Below are 22,963 nucleotides of genomic sequence, written 5' to 3' on the forward strand. Positions count from 1 at the left end.
ATAGATACCTAATTTGCATTATACATTAAAACGCAAGAATATAGCATAGTTGTTGTTCAAGTTGAGACATAATTTAACTTTTATTTCTCTCAATTAATTGGTACATTCTTGAGTTTTAATTAGTGCAGTTTATATGCAATTGTGTGCAGTTGTGCTCCGTCTATCGCTACTGTTGTGAACAAGTCTGTGCAAAAGTTGTGAGTGTAATACTCTATTCTAGATAGAGACAGTTTCTAATTGAGTGAAGAAGTGCAAGAAAAGTCCTGTGCAGGAAGTGTTCAGGTGCAGAAGTCTATTTTCGAGATCTATAATTGACGTTAGTTATCAAACTGTGGCGCTTTTATCGTTTTTGTTTATTTTTTGTGTCATCTAATATATAAAATTTTCGTATCGCGGTGTTTGTTACCAAACTCCTCCGAAACGCCTAAAACCGATTTGTATGAAATTTTGTGCGTGTATGAGGTAAGTGTGAGAATCGGCCAATATTTATTTTTCATATTCTATAAGAAGAGACTCACCTCTAAAATTTATTTTTTTATTTTTTTGAGAATTTAGATTTATTATTAATTGTAAAGATTTTTTTTAATAAGATTCCATTTAATTTTTTTGAATTTGATTTATTTATCCTTTTATAACATTTCTTGTGATGTTTTTGCGCACTAGATATTATAATTTTTACAGAATTGTTAATTAAGGGATAAAAATCATGTTAAGCGCCTAAATAAAATCAATATTTTTCGATGTATGCCCTTAATAAGTAAGTTTTAAATTTTGAAGTTTAATCATTAGTTTGCAGGTATTGCGTCTAATACATACCTCATAAATACTCCCTGTGAGGTATCACAGAATACCTTTATTTGTTTACGGTGCGTGTGGATTGATGCATCTACTGTACTCAACAACTCTAGTTTTTATGACGTATTGATTTTATTTACTTTTTTAACTTACTCTTGTATTGCATTACTTTAAAGTATTTCACGTTTGAGTATTTTTGTTGCATAACTTTACATATTATATTGGAGTTGAAATAATTTGTAAAACGATGAAGCTGTAAATATTGATTTAGAAGAGTGGCAATGAGTTTCTTGCCACTTCTTCTAATTAACGCTCAACCCTTGCGTTGTGGCGGTAAGTATGAAAAAAAAATTTTGACATTCATTAGTGTCATTTCCTTGACCTACACGAATAATGTCATTTTGATTTGATTTAAATAACAGAACGTGAATTTCCTTGACCTACATGAATAATCTGATTTTGATTTGATTGAAATACCAGAACGTGAATTTCCTTGACCTACATGAATAATGTGATTTTGATTTGATTTAAATACCAGAACGTGAACGTCCAATGATAGACCTCGTTGGTGCTGAGTGCTCCACTAGTCGGCAAGTATTGAGTTGGTTTGATACACACCCTGGCAGTGGCGGAGTCGCCACTCACCCTGTAACCACCGAGATTGTTCACCACACACGTGAAGGTCGCGTCTCTACCCTGAGCGATGGTCACGTTCTCCAGGGGATAGAGGAAGTCCGGTTCGAGGCCTAGCGCTGGAACAAAAGAATATTGTTAAGGTACACCAGGATGCTAACTTATCGCTGTCGCCTAGACAGGCAGTTGGATGCCGGCTAGATTATGGGCCACAACGGCGCCTATTTCTTTCGTAAAGCAATTATGTGTAAGCTTTATTGTGTTCTGGTCTGAAGGGAACCGTAGCTACTGAAAATCTTATGTCTCAAGCTGACGAGTTCTTCAAGAAGCCTGAGCGACACTGCATTGTAATGGGCAGGGCGTATCAATTACCATCAGCTGAACGTCTCGTCTCGTCGTATATGGCACCTCAGTGTGGTCGGATTAAAAAACGAACGAACTTGCAGATTTTGCCTTGATACTGATGAAACGCCTCAGATATCATCTCCTCTACGATTGCGACCCACAAATGCATAAGCGTAACACCATCCTTGGCGACTATATCCTACTCCCAGATGCTGTTTGTAGTACTCGCGTTAAGAAGATATTGCGGTTCGTAAACGCGGTAGGACTTGACGACGAGCTATAAGTATGAGTGGCGAACACAATAGTTTAATTTTGGACGCGGTGTAATTTATAGGATTCCTTTGGTCTAGATAAATAGTCACCTTCTCCAAATAATTATGTATGTTCATAGGCACATAAGTGAATTTGCCAGAAACTGTCATAACCATAATGTTAACACCAGGAACAGACATAAACTGCTGATGCCTACTACTCGGCTAAGTCGAGTTAGTAAGTCTTTTGTTGGGCGATGTATATGCTTTTACAACAGGATCCCAGAAAATGTTCAAAACAAAAGTATTACTTTATTCAAAAGAATTGTAAAAAAAACGTTTGTGTGGTAAAGGTTACTATAACATAAATGACTTTCTTAATGATACCACAGATTGGGAATGGAGTGACCGCCCTCAGGCTATTAAATAATAAGTTTAATCGCACAATATTACTTTGTAAACATATTTATTTCATGAAAAATAAAAGCCCGCTCAGTTTGTTGCACCCATTCTTCTCACGCCTGAGGCATTCATTTTGGAATGGGTGGTAGTTTTTTGACTTTCAATAAGTGATGTCACATCCTATTTTGAATAAAAATAAGTATTTGAATTTAAATTTGAATTAAAAGTACACGTAAAACAGTACGTAAAACATTTAACTCTACTATAGCTTAAGGGTACCAATAAAATTCTTGTCATTTTTCTCTATGTGGTGTAATGGACTGATTTTTTGATGAAATACTTTTGATGGCATATTCAAATTAAAATTAATAATTCACATTCAAATATTTTTATTATAATTGGATATAACATCACTTATTGAAAGTAAAAAACTACTCCATTCGAAAAAGTATGCCTCAGACCCGAGAACTCTCACAAGAAACTCAGCTCAGTCTGAGGGCGCTGTCTGTGGTATCATTAAGAATGTCATTTATGTTAACAAGAATGCCTCAGACCTGAGAAGAATGGGTGCAACAAACTCAGCGGGCGTTTACAAACAAATATTGTACAATTAAACTTATTATTTAATAGCCGTGGGCGGTCGCTCCATTCCCAATCTGTGAAATCATTAAGAATGTCATTTATGTTATAGTAACCTTTACCACATAAACGCTTTATAAAATGGTATATCGTAAGTTTCTTTACAACATCGCAGTTATAATAATCGTAGTGTGTAGTAAAAATTGAAGGAGAAAAGAAGGTCGATAAAGCTGCTAAACTCTGAGGATCAAAAAGTTTTAATGATTTCAAGCCTGATTAACTCGGCTCTTGACAATGTGAATTACGTCGTACTAACAAAATTGATTGTCGTCATAATTAAAGTGAATAGCTATCCTCAAATGGCTGTAACAGCTTAATATGGTGTGTGTTTAGTAGATAGTGCGCAATGTATCTGGCATGTGCAGCAATGGACATCATAGATTGATTTAGAATTCAATACGTGGAATCCTCATAATCTGCTTAGTATTATTGGTTATTATTTTGGCACATTAATAGTCAATAAATGTTTCAGTAACAGTTAACGTAGATGGCAGTTGAATACGAATATACGTATATATACTAGGTGATGGCCGCGACTTTGTCTGCGTAGATAAAGTGTTTTAAAAAAATAATAAGCAAGTTTAGGATTGAAGATTATCTCATGACCTATTCCAGTTCCGGTTCCCGTTTTCGCTCCCGTTCCCAACATATTATATGAATCTTATTTCGAAGAACATTGCTAGCATGGATTTTTCCGGGATAATGTGTATGTAGCCTATGTCGTTTCCCAAGCTCCAGTCTATCGCTGTACCAAACTTCATCAAAATCGGTTCAGGAGCTCCGGCGTTAAAGCGTAACAAAGAAACTTACATTCACATTTTTAACATTAGTAGGGCTTATATTATAAACATCAACATTATCAAGGGATATATTATATTACATTACATCGATTATAAAGAAAACAATCAGGGGTTTGGTTAAGCAAAATTTCATGGGCTAAATAGTAAATAAATTACAAAAGTATGTGCTAAGTTTTTTTTAGTGACAGTGTTAATATAATAGAGCCATAGTATATGAACAAGTGAATTAAAATACGAAATTCCACCCGAATCATTTTCAACCGCCCATTCTGCAACCTATGGTCGCTACCTATGGGCCTGATGAGAAAGTTTATGATCGCTCAGAGGGCTATGGAGAGGGCTATGCTTGGAGTTTCTCTGCGAGATCGATTCAGAAATGAGGAGATCCGTAGGAGTACGAAAAAGAACATTGCCCAAATGAGTGCGAAACTGAAGTGGCAGTGAGCAGGGCACATAGTTTGACGGACAGATGGCCGGTGGGGCAGTAAAGTACTCGAATGGCGAAAACGTACTGGAAGACCAAGTGTTGGTAGGCCCCCCACAAAATGGACTGACGATCTGGCCAAGATCGTCGGAATACGTTGGATGAGGGCAGCGCTGGTCCGATCGTCGTGGAAATCTTTGGGGGATGCTTTTGTACAGCAGTGGACGTCTTCCAGCTGATGATGATGATAAACTGAGTGGAATTACTTGCTGCAGGTTTCCCGAACTGACAAGACTTAGGGACCTTCAAACTTAGAGCAGTCCCAAATTAAAAGCTACGCATCTCTAGAAGCCTGCTGTTGTAGATTTCATCACCACGTCTATCATCACAGGAGCCTATTGCCCATTTAGCTTATCTTATTAATAAAAAAATATCTTCTGATATTCAAATTTAAATTAAAATATTAAACAATTTAAAAAAATAGCACTTTATATCCTAACATATCCTAAATCCAGTGTCCTGATGTTTGTTTCCAGTGAAATTTTAAACTAATGATCGGGTTTTAATGGGGATTACTTCATGGAGTGCAGCTTAGACCAACTTGAGCGATAGTTTTATTTCGATTGGGGATCTTTAATTTATCGTATCAGAGCTTATTAAAAATAAATTGTATAAATAATAGTAATCAAAAAGGGAAATCATTCAATGACAATCACTGCTAGATTTAACAGACATATTCGATAATGGAATTCGGCGGCATCAATCAGGTGAAACAGCTCTTCGGAACACTCCCCGTGATAAATGCAGTAGAAGACACACAATGAAGCCACGTCTCTACGCAACGCCAAGAGAACCAGACGTTCACAGTGCACTGGTTTTTTTTTTCGTATGTGTGCTATACCGCCGTAGCACGTAATACATTATACAAATAACTTAAAGTTAATACGTTACGTCAGTTGGTGCTGGGGCTGCTGCTTCCACTGCCGGAGACAGCAAGAGTCGCAAATATGTTGGTCTCAGTGAGACTTACAACTTGTGCCATTTGGTGTCGAAAGAATTGGCCCGTGGGGTCCAGAGCCACGGAGAATGTACAAAGCACTCTCGCCTCAATAGGGCTACTCACAACCCAAGCGCTGGCAGCTATTTTGGTCAACGGATCAGCCTAGCTATCAACTAACTCAAAAATGCTGCCAGTATTCTTGGTACACTTTCCCGTAATGATAGTTTTAATTTTATGTAATCATTGTATTGTAAATTTTGTTTTGTTTGAATAAATATATAATACACATTATATAATAAGTTAAAATATACGTTGAACGTGAGTTAGCAAGTATAATAATATTAAATAAGATTTAAGAAAAATGTTATATAAAAGTGATTTTTGGCAGCTGCCTAAAGTCACGAACTGGCTTGGACCAAAGGTATTGTCCGAAAAGGATCGCCGAAGGCGTCTATATTCTACGTGAGCAGACTTATGTCGTGTCCAAGAAAACATGTGTCGGAAGTAGGGACTATCTATTTCCCCAAAGAAAGGCATCGAGTGACTGAATCATTTGTTGACAACGCATCTACGAGCGATTAGATCGGTATTGACTATTGACAAGGATTTGAATACATATTGTGAGTGGGTGCCATGATTTATATACGAAGAGATAATTTTGGTTGATTCTGGATTTTTAAATATATTTCTGTTTTCATACTGATTTTTACCTTTGTTGAAATAATATACACAGCTACTTTTTTGACTGAATGACAAAGTCATAGCTTAAACGATAGACTTAGGATATACTATTGTAGAGAAAATATGACAGTCTGATAATGCGTTTTTTTTATGAAAATAATGGACGAGATGAGCAGGACGTTCAGCTGATGGTAATTGATACGCCCCTACCTATTACAACGCAATGCCGCTCAGAATTCTTGAAAAACCCAAAAATTCTGAGCGGCACTAAAATTGCGCTCGTCATCTTGAGACATAAGATGTTAAGTCTCATTTGACCTGTAATTTCACTAGCCACAGTACGGTACGTTACGGTACCAATAATTTAGTCGGCTTCCTGTGCAAAGGAGCCTCCCACTGTTATACGTGACCAATTGATTTTTTAAATGTGTGTGTTGGGTAGTGGTTGAATATTCAAAATACTATTGGAGCTTATTCCAAGCGTTGTTAACTTTTTACGACTTGTATATAAAAATGGGTCACAGTAACAAAAGATTCGCTTACATTTTCTATATTGCTATATTTTCTTTAGATATGTTATTCTCTCACGCACACTTTGTTTATCTTTACGCTAGTATATTGTTAGTATATGCTGCTGCTAAAACTTGTTTTTTTTTTACAATTTCAATAACGTAGGCACTAAGACAGACTTTCAGAAAATTTACCAGTAAGGTCGTAAAATATGGTATGAACGTTTGTATATACTTTTGATTAGCAATAAATATACACTTTAGCAGCATTTCTTTATAACTGTACCTTTTGGGTGAAGTAATATTTATCCCCATCGTATCCAACAATGGCAACAACTACTTGGGCCCGGCTTGTGCTGGGACAGTAAACCCACTGATTCTGGAGCAAAGCTGGCATGTGTTATTGTACCTATGCGGTACTCGAAACCAACACCTCTCGCGTTCCGTGCGACCGCTCTTTTACGGTTTGTTCAACTCTCAGGTTGTGGCTTCATCTACAGGATCTACTTTACAGTTGACAGCCTGCCTTATTCGAATATTCGCATATTAGGAAATTAGCTTGAGATGTCGATCTTACAAATATGAGAGTTGAACAAAGTATACAAAATTTTATCAACAATACGTCACTCGAAAGGTTGGATCTGTTGGAAAGAGCGCTCGCACGGAACGTGAGTGGTCGCGGGTTCGAGTCCCGCTTTTGTTTTTAAATTTTATTACATAACAAGTTATTGTACATGTTGTGGTACGCGTTCGATGCTTTTACATATATTTCCGAAAGGAGGTCATCCTTAGACATTATTACACATTTTTTATATTTAATTGTTGAGCCTTGTCTTCCCCTAGAACAACAGTCGCCGTGCGATCCTCACGAAAATCGTCACAGAGACGTCCACGTCTGTATTCACTGTACGTGGATACACAAGGCTATGAGATGGAGCTTCATCATGACATTTCAAGTCTTTGGAAACTTTCTTGTTAACTAAGCCTACAGGTAGTATCAAACTCACAGTGCAAATATCTTCTCGAGTTAAATTCATTGCACTTCTCTGGCTTCATACAATTTTCTAAACTTTGCTGCAATGTTGAAACTATGACAATCATACAAATAAAAAGTTTACCCACTTTCGCACTGTTCCATTTTCAAATACCGAGATAATTTTTTTCAATTATTATTATTGTATTATAAATCGCCAGTCTACAAACATTTAGTTTAGATTAGCTATGGATAACATGAATGAATGAAGCCTTTATTGCAAGCAAACTAAAAAGGTACATATTTAACTTATGCTACAACTAAATATATTGGTACAGCAATCTTTTTAAAATCAGCTTCCCATTGTATCGTTTGTCTCCCTCTATTTCTATTTCCATATCTTGGATACCACTCTATAATGTATTTTGTCCATTTATCTTGCCTGTCCTGCCCAACGCCATTTTAGCAGCTTAATGGTTTTTTTCACACTTTACATTTTTGTTTTCTTTCTTATGCTTGTTATTCTTATTTTATCTTGCTTTCTTATTTTCAACATGCTGCGCTCGATCCCATGTTGGCACACTTTTAGTTTTTTTAGATTTTTATTTGTGAGAGACCAAGTTTGGCACCCATAAGACATGCAAGGACGTATACACGTATTAAAAACTTTTGTCTAAATGGATTGGGATATGTGACAGCTTTTCATTATTTGTTTGAGTGACCAGTACCTTTGCCATGTACTTGCTATTCTTTGTTCAATTTCCTTATTCATATGATCTTAAGTAGAAATTATCTGGCCCAGATACACATATTCATCATCATCTACATATTCAATGGCTTTGCTGTCTATTTTTATACTTTCATGTGTATACTCATAAGTGTAGTTTTTTGGGTGTTCATATGCAATCCTACTTTTTTGCTCTCTACAAGTAACTCTTGTAACATCTTTTGCAATGCTTCTGAAGTTTCTGCCAGCATAATAAGGTCATCTGCAAATCTCAAATGATGTATGCGTCGGCCGTTGATGTTGATCCCGTATGGTTCCCAATCTAGTCTTCGAAAGATGCCTTCTGGAACTGTAGAAAACAGTTAAGGAGATATTGGGTCACTTTGCCTTACCTCTTTTTGTATCTTAAATTCTGTACCTACTGTTTACAACCTAACTTTTGCCATGCTAACGGTGTATATCTTATTTATCAAATTTATATATATTCTGTGTACTCCTTGTTCATATTGTGAATCCCAAAGATATTTATGTTTGATCGAGACAAACGCTTTACTATAATCAACGAAACCTATATAATATGATTGATTGTACTCAATACATTTTTCAATGATTTATCTGATTACCAGTATATGGTCCACGGTAGAGAAATTATTACCAAAGCTTGCCTGTTCTCGAGGTTGAGACTCGTCTAATATTTTCGTTCTTCTATTTAAAATTATTTCTGTGAAGATTTTATAAAGATTTGGCATTAAAATTATACGTCTTTAATTTTAAATCGTTTTCGTGTCTCCCTTTTTATAAAGCAGTATTATTGTGGTTTGTTTCGTTTGATTGGGTATGTTTTCACTATCGAAGATTTCATTAAAAAGTGATTAGTAAAAAAGTGAAAGTTTGAAAATGAATAACATACTTCATAAAAATATATTGTACGAGCACTAAGCTTAGATAAAGGCGAAGGGTTAATACGCAATCAAGGTGTTTTTAGACAAGTTTAGTGGTGAAAATATAGCATTTGGAGCTATGAACACTACTTTATCCTGTTACGCATACCCTTACGTCTTACTTGTAGGTTGCTAATGCTTGCTGTTGGTTAAAGTTAACACTGCAGTACTCTTATGAACTACCAGCAGTTAAACAAGTTTTTTCTCGGCATGATGCATTTGCTTAGTATACTTCTCTCATAAAAGTTGTTTTAGTAGCTTTTAGTTTTTTGTGTAGGTACATATAATCAGATTAGTAATCAAGAATGCAGATTGTAAGCAGTTAAACTGTTTGTGCCTGTTAAAATGGTACATTTTTGACGCAGGAATTTTTAAAATATTGGCTTTGTTACATAGGAGCCGTGAACTCATATCGCTCAAGGTCGCCAGCAGTTAGTGTCGCCTTAGGGATTGTTCTCCGCTGCGGTCAAACTAGATACCACACTATCTAAGAACAACAGCTTTTTTATTACGGCAACTATACGTTCCTTGTGGGCGTGGCATCTTGACACTCAATGGCATCTTTCAAATTTTGTAACAAACGCTTCGTGTTATTTGACATTGAAATTAATAAAACACAAAATACTTACTGGTGATATGTGGTACCGGCATTTTAGTTTCAATTATATTTTGCAGAGTTTAATAGACGATGTGGTCCGTCAACGTCACAAATTGTTCGAGACTGGTACTTTGCACCACAATTTGAGCACAATCCTAATTGGAGCACAATGGAGACCAATTCTTAATCTAAGGTATTAAGCAATAGAAATTCTAAAAAGTTGTGACAAGAATGAATTTCACAAACGAGATGGAATTCAGTGTATAGAAAACAACAAGAAACGTATTCAAGTTTTGATGTAAGAACAAGCTGTGAAAGTCGTTATGATATTTGAAGGAGGCACGAGGCTGCATTTCGTACCGCTATAAGAGTACTTCAATTTGTTTGCCACAACTAGTTAAATGTTGGCCTTAACTTATTTGGACGTCGAACTTTAAGAGATGTTGTAGTTCTCGTTGTTCGAGTTCATTTTAGAGTTGGTTCAAGTGAACTTCGTGGAACTGATTTGTCGAATAACGTTTTGTCTTCGCTAACTTGTGTAAAGCTATTGAACATTTTAGAATCAACAGCTATTTCAATTAATAACTACGATTGATTTTTGTTATGTTTCATAGTTATAATTTCAATGGAGCGTTTGGGTATTCACAAAACTTTATTATTTCATTAGAGTGAATTTTTATTTATTTTATTTTATTTAAGGACACTCAACAGGTTATAATTATTAATCGTTACTAAACAAAACAAAATCCGGATCATATTATTGTTAAATCGTAGACCCAATTAGAGATTGCCACAGCTTGCAAAAGATATACTAGTTAGAAGCAGAAAAAACGAAAAAGAAGAGGGGCAAGATATTATAAGATCCAGCAGGCTGTAACGGTCAACTAGCTGGTTCTCTGCCATGAACAAATAACATACCATACATAAACCCAAGTAAGAATAAAATAATATAAAATACTTTTTTTTTTAAATCATTTATACTGATACAACATTACAAAGCGATGTATACATATTATTCTGCTAAACTGCGCAGCAGTTTGTCGGCAGTAATTCTCCTGTTTCGCAAATTATCAAATCAATATTATGTTTTTGTGTGTGACAATTTAAAAGTCCCTACCAGTATTTCTTAAGTCTATTTATTATGGACATTGTGCTAAGTAGAACTTTCGCAATAAGTTTTTCACCTGATTTTTTGTTTTACAATTCGACAATTGTGACGCTATATGGGTAGTTAATTCATTTATTAATGTAGGTATTACCCATTGCATGCTACGCATACCGTAATAATTACATATTTTAGGTACCACTAGCTTATTTTTGTTAGATAGCCGAGTTGAGTAGGTATGCACTCTCTGTACTACAAATTTATTTATATCTCGATATTGATCGATTAACGTTAATAATTTTACCTTTTTATCAATAGGAATAATTATACATATTTTAAAAAGCGTTCATAGTTCCCGTTAAGTTTGTTTTTTATATTTCTGTTCACTAAGAGCTTTAATGTTCTTATTTGCAAAGTTTTGATTTTATTTTTATTCGTAGTAAAAGTTAGTCCATAGCTACTCAATCCGTAACTAATGGTTGCCTCGACCAAAGAGTAATACAGGGTGTACAAAATATTTTTACTCACCGATGACTTTAAGTAATAAATTTTACCAAATACTGTGCGGAGTTTCGAACATACTGGGTTAACATGTGCATTCCGTGAGAAATTTTTATCAACAATGAGCCCTAGATATTTATACGACGTTACCTGTTCCAACTGACTACATTGACATATTTGTGAGGAACTATGCAAGCAATAGTAACTATGTCCTATTATTTTAATTTTAATATCTTTATATTGACTATATGGTGAGAATATAGGCATACATTTTGTCTTTTCCATATTAATAATAATTCCATTGTCATGTGCCCATTTATTAATATTATTAAAATCTTGTTGCATTATGGTTTGAATAAGATTAAAACTAAAATGATTCTAAACTATTTCGTCACTATATTTTGATAGGGTGTGGTCCCTTAGCTTCTTTTTGAATTTAGGAAGACTATCACCTACTGTATCAATGTCAAGAACTTTATTTATGCTATTATATAAAGTTATTATCCTATTAATAGGTGCTGAGAGCCCTAGGTTTGTTTTTGAGACGCCAGCTTAGAAAAGGCATATAGGTTTTTACATGATTGTACGGCCGTAGAATTCAAGTGGGTAGGTAGAGATAACGTATTTGCATTTTCTGCATTCCTGACAATATTTTTTACCTTCTTCTACCTTTGAGCATGCCCGCTTAGTATTATGTGCATGTCCTGTGGTATCAAAACGGCCACTGAAGGTAAGGTAAGAAGCTAGAATCATCGGATGGCAAAATCCCTCAAATGATATGCAAATGAATGCAAAAAAGGTATGCTATCCCTAAATTCCCTAAATGGGTAAATAACCTGCTACACGTAGCAGGTTATTAACCCATAATCTAGCCGGAATCCTGAGCAAAAGAGCCTCCCACTGGTAAAAGGTAGCTGTAATATTATACATAAAAAATTAGCTTGTTAGGTACCGCATTCAATATTTTATAACTCGTGTTCAAAGCTAAAAAGCTTATTAAATATAAAATATTTCATAAAAGTAATACAAAATAAACTTTAATAAAAATTCATTTATTGGATGCATCAACCTTTAGAGAGCTCTACTTCATTGTTTGTGTAAAGAAGCTACGTGAACATGATGGCTTAATTATTTATATATTTTATCCCGTCGCATATATTTTAGAGATTTAGACAAGAAAAACCTTTATAGGGATTTTAAAGTTATTACCCAACTATAGTAGTATAGTGATCAGCTAGCATTATATTATGTAGAAAACTTTAATTTAGGTAGACAATAGCATTTAATCTTAATTAAAATTTGTTCCTTCAACGCCTTCTTAATTAAAAACGCCTTGAAACACAAGCAATAAGGCTGCATTTCAGCGCTGACGTCGGTTAAGCGTAGCTATAACAATGAAAACATACGAGGGCGTACAATTTCAGCGCTCATGAATCGCTACGCGCGTAGAGCTACGTTGCTGACGAGAATTGTAAGTCGCGATCGTCGGTTGAGCTCGTCAGTATGGCATACGTCCACATCGATCCGCTGATGCGCTTGGGCAATAAATTAGTGCATTCAGTGCTACGCTGACCGAGCAACCTACCATACGCGCGTTCGTAACATCATAACCAAAAATCGTAAGTAAAAATTCGTATTCTGGCAATTTCGAATATATTGTATACATTTCTCCTTCAATTTGATGCTCTATAATAATTGGGTTAACATATTATCTTCTCCGTCTTTTATACTGTAATCGTTTACGTAAGTAGTACGCACATACTAAAGTGGTTACAAATGGATTCATTTTTCTTCGCAATTGTACACGTCAATCAAGTTTACTGTCAGCTGAGCACTAAACGCAACATGACCAGCATGTACGGATACTAGCTACGCTCGACCGACGTCAGCGTTAATCGTCGCGAAAGGTAGATACGAAACCATAAAAACGATTTCCTAGATCAAAAATAGTAAAATTAGATTTATCCTCTCCGTTTTAAATATATACCTATAAGACTATGCTGTATTATAAAAGTTAAACAAAGTAATAATCTCCCACAACATCGAGTACAAAACCAAAAATTTCGGTTTTCAGAACTCGAAGTGAGCAAATTCTTTGGCAACATTGTTTCTAAATTAAAACAATCTCATAATTGCACATTCTACAACTTCTTTGATGCAGCGTATCTCCCGGAGCTCGATGAGAGGAGGGGGAGGTAAGTTGGCCTGGGGTAAGTTTTAAGGCAAAGTTAAGCCGATTAAGTGTCATTTCCGCCGCGCAACTAGCACTGTTCATTAAATATTTCGAGCGACTTAATTGCTAAGGTCGTAAGTTCTGAAATGTGCACAAATTCGATTTTATGTTAGTTGGCAATTTAAAATTTATTCTTGTGATGTTATTTCTTTTGTACTTTTTATGAATACGATTTTATGTATAACAATCGAATATGCGAAATACGAGAATATTGTTTTCGTGGTAATCCGATAAAACGGTTAGCCATTACATTTATCTTTGGCATTAAATATTTATCCAAATTTGACCTATTTCGCCCTTTCACGTCATCGTCATCTGTATCTGTGGTCAGCTGCATCTATACTTTTTTCAAATGATATCCTACCCGACTTTTATAAAGTAAACTCCTATTACCAGATGCTAGTTATCACCAGATGTCAGATAATCGATGAAGCTGGGCGTCATAACGCAAGGCAATATTTCATGCCAGCCATAAGCCAACCCACATTCTAGCGCTCTACAAAGGCAGGCCGTATTCAATGTAACTGTCATGTCTGAACTGGCGCACCTCAGTATGTGTTCGAACAATTTGACTGGGTGCAATGAAGAGCTGTTCGAAGCGAATCGGTGATCCAGCGCTCTGTGAATTTGATTCCTTCGCGTTGTGTAGAGACGTCGTTTCATTGTGTGTCTTCTACCGTATTTATCCCAGGGAGTGTTCCGAAGTGTGTTTTTACCTGATTCCCGCCGCTGAATTCTAACGTCATACGACATATCATTAATTACGGTATCCCCACTATCTGGATCTGTAGCGATCCTCCATAGTGCGATTCTCAAAGAACTTACTTTCACGTATAAATGAGCTTCCTTGTGCGGTGTTCAAGGATAGTATGACTTGGGTACCTTCAAAGAAAGCGCGTACACCTCTCAAAAGGCCGGAAACGCTCCTGCGAGTTCTCAGGTGTTGCAAGATAATGTGGGCGGCGGTGATCAATTAACATCAGGTGTCGTAAAAGTGCTGTATTAACAGCAATAATTACCTTCAAGTTCGGTTCTGCCGGTGGCCCCGATGGATTGACACCCCAGCATCTTAAAGATCTGGTTTGTCCTTCGACAGGGGATGCAGGTAGAGCTCTGCTTGAGGATATTGTTCTCTTACTTAATCTCATGTTTTCTGCGGGGGTGATCATCTTACCAATTAGGCTCAAGCTTGTGAGCTTAGTACTTGTATAAATTATTTGTGTACTTACATCGCTATAGATTTAGCAAAACACAAATTATATGAAAATTGTCCATCTGTCTGTCTTTTTAACGCTAACCTCTTCAACCACATAACAGACTTTCATGAAAGTTTCACGAATGTTTGCAATATTAAGACTGTATTTGATCGAAAACAATGCAACCTATTCTACGTGAACAAATACGCGTGCACAGCTAGTCTTGTAATAAAACCCTTAAAGAAAGCAAGGTGTTCGTCGTCCCGAGTCTAGACGAAGGTACGCGTTCAACTATTCTCACGTGTAAACGAATTACGTTTGCAAGATAAATAAAGGAACTAGTGGATAAACCTGCTAACAATTAAGCGAAGTAAAATAAAAACGAATGGGCGGTTAGATTGTTTATCTTTTGTTTATTCGCACTTGAGACCTGACTACAAATGTTTTTGTAACAAAATGTATAAAAAAGCGTCAGTGGGTTATTTGGTATAACCGTTTACAAGAGTGAATTGAACTAGGGGTGACCCTAGTTAGATTTTTTATTCGCACTTGAGCCCTGACTACAAATGTTTTTGTAACAATATGTATAAAAAGGCGTCGGTCGGCCCATTTGGTATAACCGTTTACAAGAGTGAATCGAACTAGGGGTGCCCCTAGTTAGATTGTTTATTCGCACTCCCTGACTAAAAATGTTTTTGTAACAATATGTATAAAAAAAGCGTCAGTGGGTCATTTGGTACAACCGTTTACAAGAGTGAATCGAACTAGGGGTGCCCCTAGTTAGATTGTTTATTCGCCCTTGAGCCCTGACTACAAATGTTTTTGTAACAATATGTATAAAAAAGTGTCGGTCGGCCCATTTGGTATAACCGTTTACAAGAGTGAATCGATCTAGGGGCGCTTAGATTGTTTCTCTTTTGTTTATTTGCACTTGAGCCCTGACTACAAATGATTTTGTAACAACATGTATAAAAATGCTTCGGTGGCCCATTTGGTATAACCGTTTTCAAAAGTGAATCGAACTAGGGGTGCCCCTAGTTAGATTGTTTATCTTTTATTTATTCGCACTTGTGGACGACAAGATTTAATTGGTGCCATGTAGTTACTCTCTATCAATGTTCGGAACGGATTGTAAATAAATTCCATACAAGCTTTCTTATTGATATCGTTACTTCAGCCTTCTACATAAAGAATATGATGTTTTTTTACTACAATATTTTGGTCAACTATTTGTGGAGTTTAATTCTTAAAGAATTGGAGGAGGCCTTTGCCAATAGGCACTTCGAAGTCAGAGATATCATATAAATTTTTATGTTGAATTAAGAACCTCTAGCTACCGAAGTTGTATCTTTTAATACTTTAATTGTTTAATATTGTTTTTTATAAGCTAGGGTAATTGGACACAGACTTCAAAACAAATAAAAGCTATTTTGATTTTATTTTTTATTTTATTTAATTCTTTAAGAATCGATTTTCATGTAAGGCGCCCGTAAAAAAAATATGATGAGTAAAACCTACTCATCAAATGGGATAGTAACGTTTTTAGAGCGCATCGTTTCTCGCGCACCTTTCACTTTTCAGTTGGCATGACAGTCTAGATGCTCGGCCCTATATTTTAGTGCGGTGATACGGATTTTTCTTGTATTTTGAAGCTTAATTATATTATTGAAATTGATTTATTATTATACTTTCACGAAGTTAACTGAAAATTCTATAAATTATTCAAGAAAGTGGTGTAAATAATAGAGCCGGAAAATCTGATAGGCACGTGGGTACTAAGTAAGTTACAATTCATACATGTATTGTATATATAAACATGTGTGCTCTGTTTTAATTAAATATTGAATTATCAATATAGTTCATACAAATTTATGTGAGCTATGCACATAATAAAATGTTTAATTTAATATGGAGAGTATATATAGCGCATTTCACGTCAAATACAAAATTTTAAATGTAAACTATTATTTTATTTTTTTAATATCTATAATTTTTTTAAAATTAATACGCTTGTATTAGCTTATGCTGTATGTCTGTTTGTAATCGACTTCATTGGACTTGATTTTGTTTAGTATCTGTTCAAAGACAATCGTTCTTGAGGAGTAAACTCCCGTCGAGCGTCGGAGCTGACAAACACACTTTTTTTTATTTATTATTTATTTTATTTGATGAACAAAATTATCATAATATACACATTAATAAAGACATAGGTACTCGCAAAAACTTTAAGGTTTATGTGCGAGCAGTAAGTTCGCATAAGAATAATTATTTTCATTACTTAAGGCTTAATAATATATATATCGGTAAAAGACCTTAGTCATATAATATATATCATTGCGCCACATCTAGTATTATATTTAACAAGTGCATTGAAAGTGGCACATTCCCAAATTTGATGAAATGTAGTAAAGTTATTCCCTTATTCAAGAATGGCAATTCAGAGGATCCAACTAACTACCGACCAATTTCTATTCTTCCCGCTATTAGCAAACTTTTAAAAAAAAAATTATTGTACCAACTATTGAGTCACTTTAATATAAACTCAATTATACATAAAGAGCAATATGGTTTCACAAAAGGAAAATCAACTGTAGATGCGGGTACAACTTTTATGAAACATGTTTTTGATGCCTGGGAAAACATGAAAAACGCTATTGGTGTATTCTGTGACCTCTCAAAAGCCTTTGATTGTGTACAACACTCAATTTTATTACAAAAAATGAAATATTACGGTATATCAAATAAATCAGTAGATTTAGTGTCATCCTACCTCAGTGAAAGATTACAAACTAGACATAAATGGTTCTAGGTCAGATGGGTCTTTAATGAAAATGGGAGTTCTACAGGGCTCTATTTTGGGTCCATTCTTGTTTTCAATATATATAAATGATTTACCGTTTTATGCTCAAGCTTTTTGTGATATAGTATTATTTGCTGATGACACCTCTTTAATTTTTAAAACTGATAGGTGTAAACAAAGCTATAGCGATGTTAACAATGCGCTATCTCAAGTAATGAATTGGTTCAGCATAAATAATCTTGTACTTAATCCAAAGAAAACTAAATGCGTTAAATTTGCCTTGCCAAATGTGAAAGACTATGAAAGAATCATAAATATTAACAACGAGCCCTTAGAAATTCTTGATAGTACTGTGTTTCTAGGCGTAACAATTGATAAAAAATTCCAATGGGGACCTCATATAACAGCTCTGTCAACAAGGCTTAGTTCAGCTGCTTACGCTGTTCATAAAATACGACAACTGACTGACGAACCGACCGCACGTCTTGTGTATTATAGTTATTTCCATAGTGTCATGTCGTATGGTATCCTCATATGGGGCAATGCGGCTGATATAAACAATATATTTGTGTTACAAAAAAGGGCAATCCGCTCAATTTTTCAGTTGGGTTCCAAAGACTCTCTTAGACAGAAATTTAAAGAAATTAATGTACTCAGAGTACCCTCACAATATATCTATTCAAATATTATGTTCGTATATAAAAATATTAAAAAATTTAAAAAGACAAGTGATGTACATAATGTAAATATAAGAAGTAAGCAAAAATTAGTTAATCCCTGTTTTAGATAAACAAAAGTGAACAACTCGTTTATGGGGAACTGCATACGATTTTTTAATAAAATTCCTGATGACGTAGCTTGCTTAACGCTAAATAGATTTAAATCTCATGTTAAAAGTAAACTAATGGAGAAAGCTTATTATAAGGTAGTTGATTATATTAATGACAAGAATGCTTGGTCCTAAAAATATCATACCTATATTGCTCTCAAGTGCCCTTGATTAGTTTTTTTATATATATGTTTGACATTAATGAGTGTAGTCTGTATCGATATTGTATAAATTTTAATTTAATTTGTAATGAATGAGATTCGTATATTTTATATACATATTATTTGTATTTTTTAATGATGCCGTATAAATTATTATTGTAATTATTTGACGTGAAAAAGTGTATTTTGAAATACCTACTTTCAATAAACTGTTTTTGATTTTGATTTTATATATTTAAAGGCATAATAATAGTCGTAATATTAAAATATACTTTATTGGTATTCCTGGTTATTAGCTTCTTTATAGTAGTTTTTTGCTTTACTTTAAGTTAAGTTTTCTTCTTTCTAGATATATATCTATAAGATCATCAGGTCATAGTGTATTTAATATACTAGGTAATTCATAATTACAGGTTTTTATACCATATATTTAGGTATATAAAACTTACTAGGCTAGTTTCCTCATATTTTGTTTTCTTTCATATTTCTTAAGATTGCAATATGTGTTTTTAAATTCTATAACTAAAATAGCGAATCTTATTTTAGAGTGTATCGACATGACATTACCATAGGAAATAGTTCTTGGTAGCTATTAGTAAATTTATATTTAACATGATTAGGCACAATGGTTTTAAGTAGTCTTATTTGTAAATTATTTCTTTTTTATTAGTATGTTTGATACGTTCTGCCATAACAGCACAACCCGTATCCAACGACAGAGACAGCCAGAGCAAGATATAGCGGTCTCAAGCTTTTGCAGTTCATATAACAAATCATATCTTTAAACTCTCTTTCACAATGCTTGCAAATTGTATCATGCAAAGCTTAAATTATTAACTAAGTAGTGGTTTTATTGTTTCCGCGATTGAATTCAAACAGCTGTTGTTTCAAATAGATATTTTTTTCGGTTTGCAGTAAATCTGTGAGTATTATTGAAGATAAAAATGTTCATCACGCGTCGAATGAAGCGTGGGTTCGCGATACTTTTTCAATATCCCCGGCTCCAGCTAATGGCCGCTAGTTCGCCAGATGGCAAGTTTGCCAAAGTGATGCTATCAAAAAGCGATAGGCTGTGGCTTCCTCGGTTATCGAAGCACTTTGCGCTTTCACCCTGATGTGGGTCAGCTTACAACATGTTGCACACACAGACATTTTCTTATAACAATATTAGTTTTGGCACAAGATTTTGTTTTTAGTGTATCTTGCTCTTTTGTTATTGTTACATTTAAGATCTCTAAATGGTTAATGTGACGTTACTAATTAGTACATTGTTATACTGTACGTAATAGCCTGGGACTAAATTATGATTATATTATAGCAACAATAATGACAGTAAAATATTTTATTAAAAAGAGCGCATTAAAAATGCTGGGAGAGTTTCTTGCGCCGCTTCTCTTATCTCTTCTCAGAGCCCCGTTAGTATTAGAAATGACATCAAAAAAGAATTTTAGAGGAATCAATTTTGAGAAAATAAATGTCTTTTATGCCTTTTACCAGTGTTATATTTTTCCATGGAATAGAAAAACAATATTTATTTTCAAGTCTCAACAGTTTGTTATTTTAAGTAATATCCCTCACTTCAGGGATTTAATATAGATACAAATTTAATTTGTACCTGAGAGTTGAACACGACATACCAAGGTTTACGATCAATGCGTCATTCGGATGCTCAGTTGCAGAGAGCTCAGACGGAACCCGAGAGGCGTGAGTTCAAGTGGCGCAGGGTCAATAAATTTTGGTACGCATTTTATTTATTTTAAAATGTTGATATAATGTTTACATAATTCCTTTATTTATTTACGGTGTGTGTGGACTGATGCTGTACTTAATCACACTTGTTTTTTTTAATTATATTTTTTACTTACTCTTAAATTTTGACTAAATCAGCGTTCATATAGGTTATATTAATTTGTAAAATGAATTAAGCTGTAAATATTTAAAAAGAAGTTGCAATAAGTTACTTGCCAATTTATTTCTCACTAAATCTTAATTGTGGCATTGGTGGTTAATGGTAAAATTTTTAATTAATGACATTCATAAGGTCATTTTTGAACTATTGAATAAATGTAATGCTATGTGACGTAAAAAAAGAAAGGCCTCGCAAACGGCTTACTATTTCGACTTAGCCGAGAAGTAATTTTGTAATTTAACAATTAATGTATATGTTTGTAGTGGTATATTTTTTATTTATACAGTATTAGCAAGACCCAAAACCACTTATAAAGCCACTGTGTGATGTTTTGATTAGACAAATTTAATAGGCGAACAGATATGCGGATAGGAAGAGAGAATTAAGCGTCGTCACGTCTCACGGCCAAATGCGGTGAAGTAGGTAAGGAAAATAAAGAACTATGATTTATTTAGCAATCGTATCGTGAAAGATCAATGAACCTAGAAGAATCAATAGCACACGTACGGCCTTACGAATAAACTTGATATGAAAGTATATCTGACAATAAACCAAAAATATACAAAGTGTTGACTATATCGCTGACAACACTGTAAAAAAAATGATAATTTAAAAGTTTTCCGAATGTCAAGCAGCCTTGGAAATAAACACCGGAAAAATTATATGTCCGAATAAACCAATCATAATTTAAATACCTTGGGCATGTGTTGACTCCCGGCCTCAAGGACGATCACGATATCGAAAGGGAACGGAGAGCGTTGTCTGTGAGGGCGAATATGCTTGCTCGCAGATTTACGCGTTGCTCAAACTGAGTTAAAATAACGTTGTTTTGAGCAAAATTATTGTTTTTACATGCGCAGTCTGTGGGTCAAGTACACCCAAAGATCCTACAGCACCCTCCGCGTCCAATATACCAATGCCTTCAGGGTGCGACTGGGGTTGCCTCATTTCTGTAGTGCATCGTTGATGTTCGCGACAGCGCGAGTAGATTGTTTTTACGCAGCTGTGCGCAAGAGATGTGGTTCCCTGGCGCGTAGAATGAGGGGCAGCACCAACGGTGTCCTGAAGATGATTGGGATGATGGAGTCACTGTTGCTCTATTTCTAATAATATGGAGAAATAGTGACCCAAATAATAGTAATAAGTAGTTAGTTAAGATTATGTTTCAGTACTAACGTAGTTTTTAAGTTTGTAAATTTTTTTCATATTCTTGGTTTATTATCAGATATAACTTTATACCAAGTTTATTTGTAAGCCCGGTGAAGTACGTGTACGTGTTGTTTTTGAATTAAAATCTTCCTTGAATGCAATTAGTAATTTATTTTGTAGGTTTGACAATGACGAGACTGTTCTATCACATTCCGTTATAAAAAAATACTTCTACGCAATTATTATAGTAGGTTGGTATTGCAAATTTTATTGCTTTAGGAATATAAGTGTGTGTGTACTTATGTGTGCACGCAAGAAGTTATACTTCTGTTGCCTAACGAAGCAAGTATAATTAAAATGATTACTCGTGCTATTCTACGTTTTTAAAAAGAACAATTTTGTATAAATCTTGCAAAATTGGCTTTGACAAATAATTATTAAATACTGAATACGGCTGTATGGGCTTGAACCCTTTGTCTGTTCTAATAATAGACGAAAAAACCAAAAAAAATAAAACGAATGACGCAAACGTCCAAAAATTTTAGAAACTGACTTCACAAAACTCCTCCGCAATGGATTTTTATTTTATTTATGATTTATTTGTCCATATTCGGTAGGTTTTAGACTTGGTCGTAAACAATTTTTATAACACTAAGTACCCCCTAACTTTTTTATTGCATTTTTTTAATTAAACTGACAAGTCATTAAGTATAAGTTCTGCTATTAACTAAGTTCCTAATGTAATTAATTTAAAGTAGAATGAATTAAAAAAATAAATACTTGGGTTGATTACGTTTTGTTATTTTTATATTATAATATTTTATTTCGGTACCAAAATATTCATCATAAATAATTATATGGTAAAATAACGTTTGCCGGCTCAGTTAGTTTCTTTATAGAAGAACGAAGTGACGTGATTTCTTGTATTACAGTTTATCATCACTCATCATCATCATCAACCGGAAGACGTCCACTACTGGGCAAAGGCCTCCTCCAAAGATTTCCACGACGATCGGTCCTGCGCTGCCCTCGTCCAACGTATTCACGCGATCTTGATCAGATCGTCGGTCCATCTTGTGAGGGGCCTACCAGCACTGCGTCTTCCGATACGTGGTCGCCATACGAGGACTTTAATGCCCCACCGGCCATCTGTTTCGCTGCCACTTCAGTTTCGAAACTCGTTAATTCAATTTAAAGAATGACCCCGTCACAAACCCGTCAAAATATTAACAACAAAATTACATTTGCATCTCAAGTCTCAACTCAAACCACAGATTACTACGTAGTTCCTGTCACAGCATGCTTCCCTATATTTTCCGCAACTTCCTACTTTTCCCCTCTTAACGGGTCCTTTAAACGTAA

At 34.8% G+C, this 22,963-nt stretch overlaps 1 protein-coding gene across 1 annotated transcript in view; it reads right to left on the minus strand.

The window, feature by feature from the left end:
• Nucleotides 1-22,963, minus strand: part of LOC126966329 (lachesin-like) — a 173,265-nt gene that overhangs the window by 91,672 nt on the left and 58,630 nt on the right. Inside the window, exon 3 of the mRNA XM_050810319.1 lies at nt 1,441-1,547. Coding sequence (XP_050666276.1) covers nt 1,441-1,547 — 107 coding nt within the window. The remainder of the gene's footprint in view (nt 1-1,440; nt 1,548-22,963) is intronic.

This window comes from Leptidea sinapis, chromosome 10 (assembly GCF_905404315.1).
Source record: "Leptidea sinapis chromosome 10, ilLepSina1.1, whole genome shotgun sequence".
Classification (NCBI taxonomy): Eukaryota; Metazoa; Arthropoda; class Insecta; order Lepidoptera; family Pieridae; genus Leptidea; species Leptidea sinapis.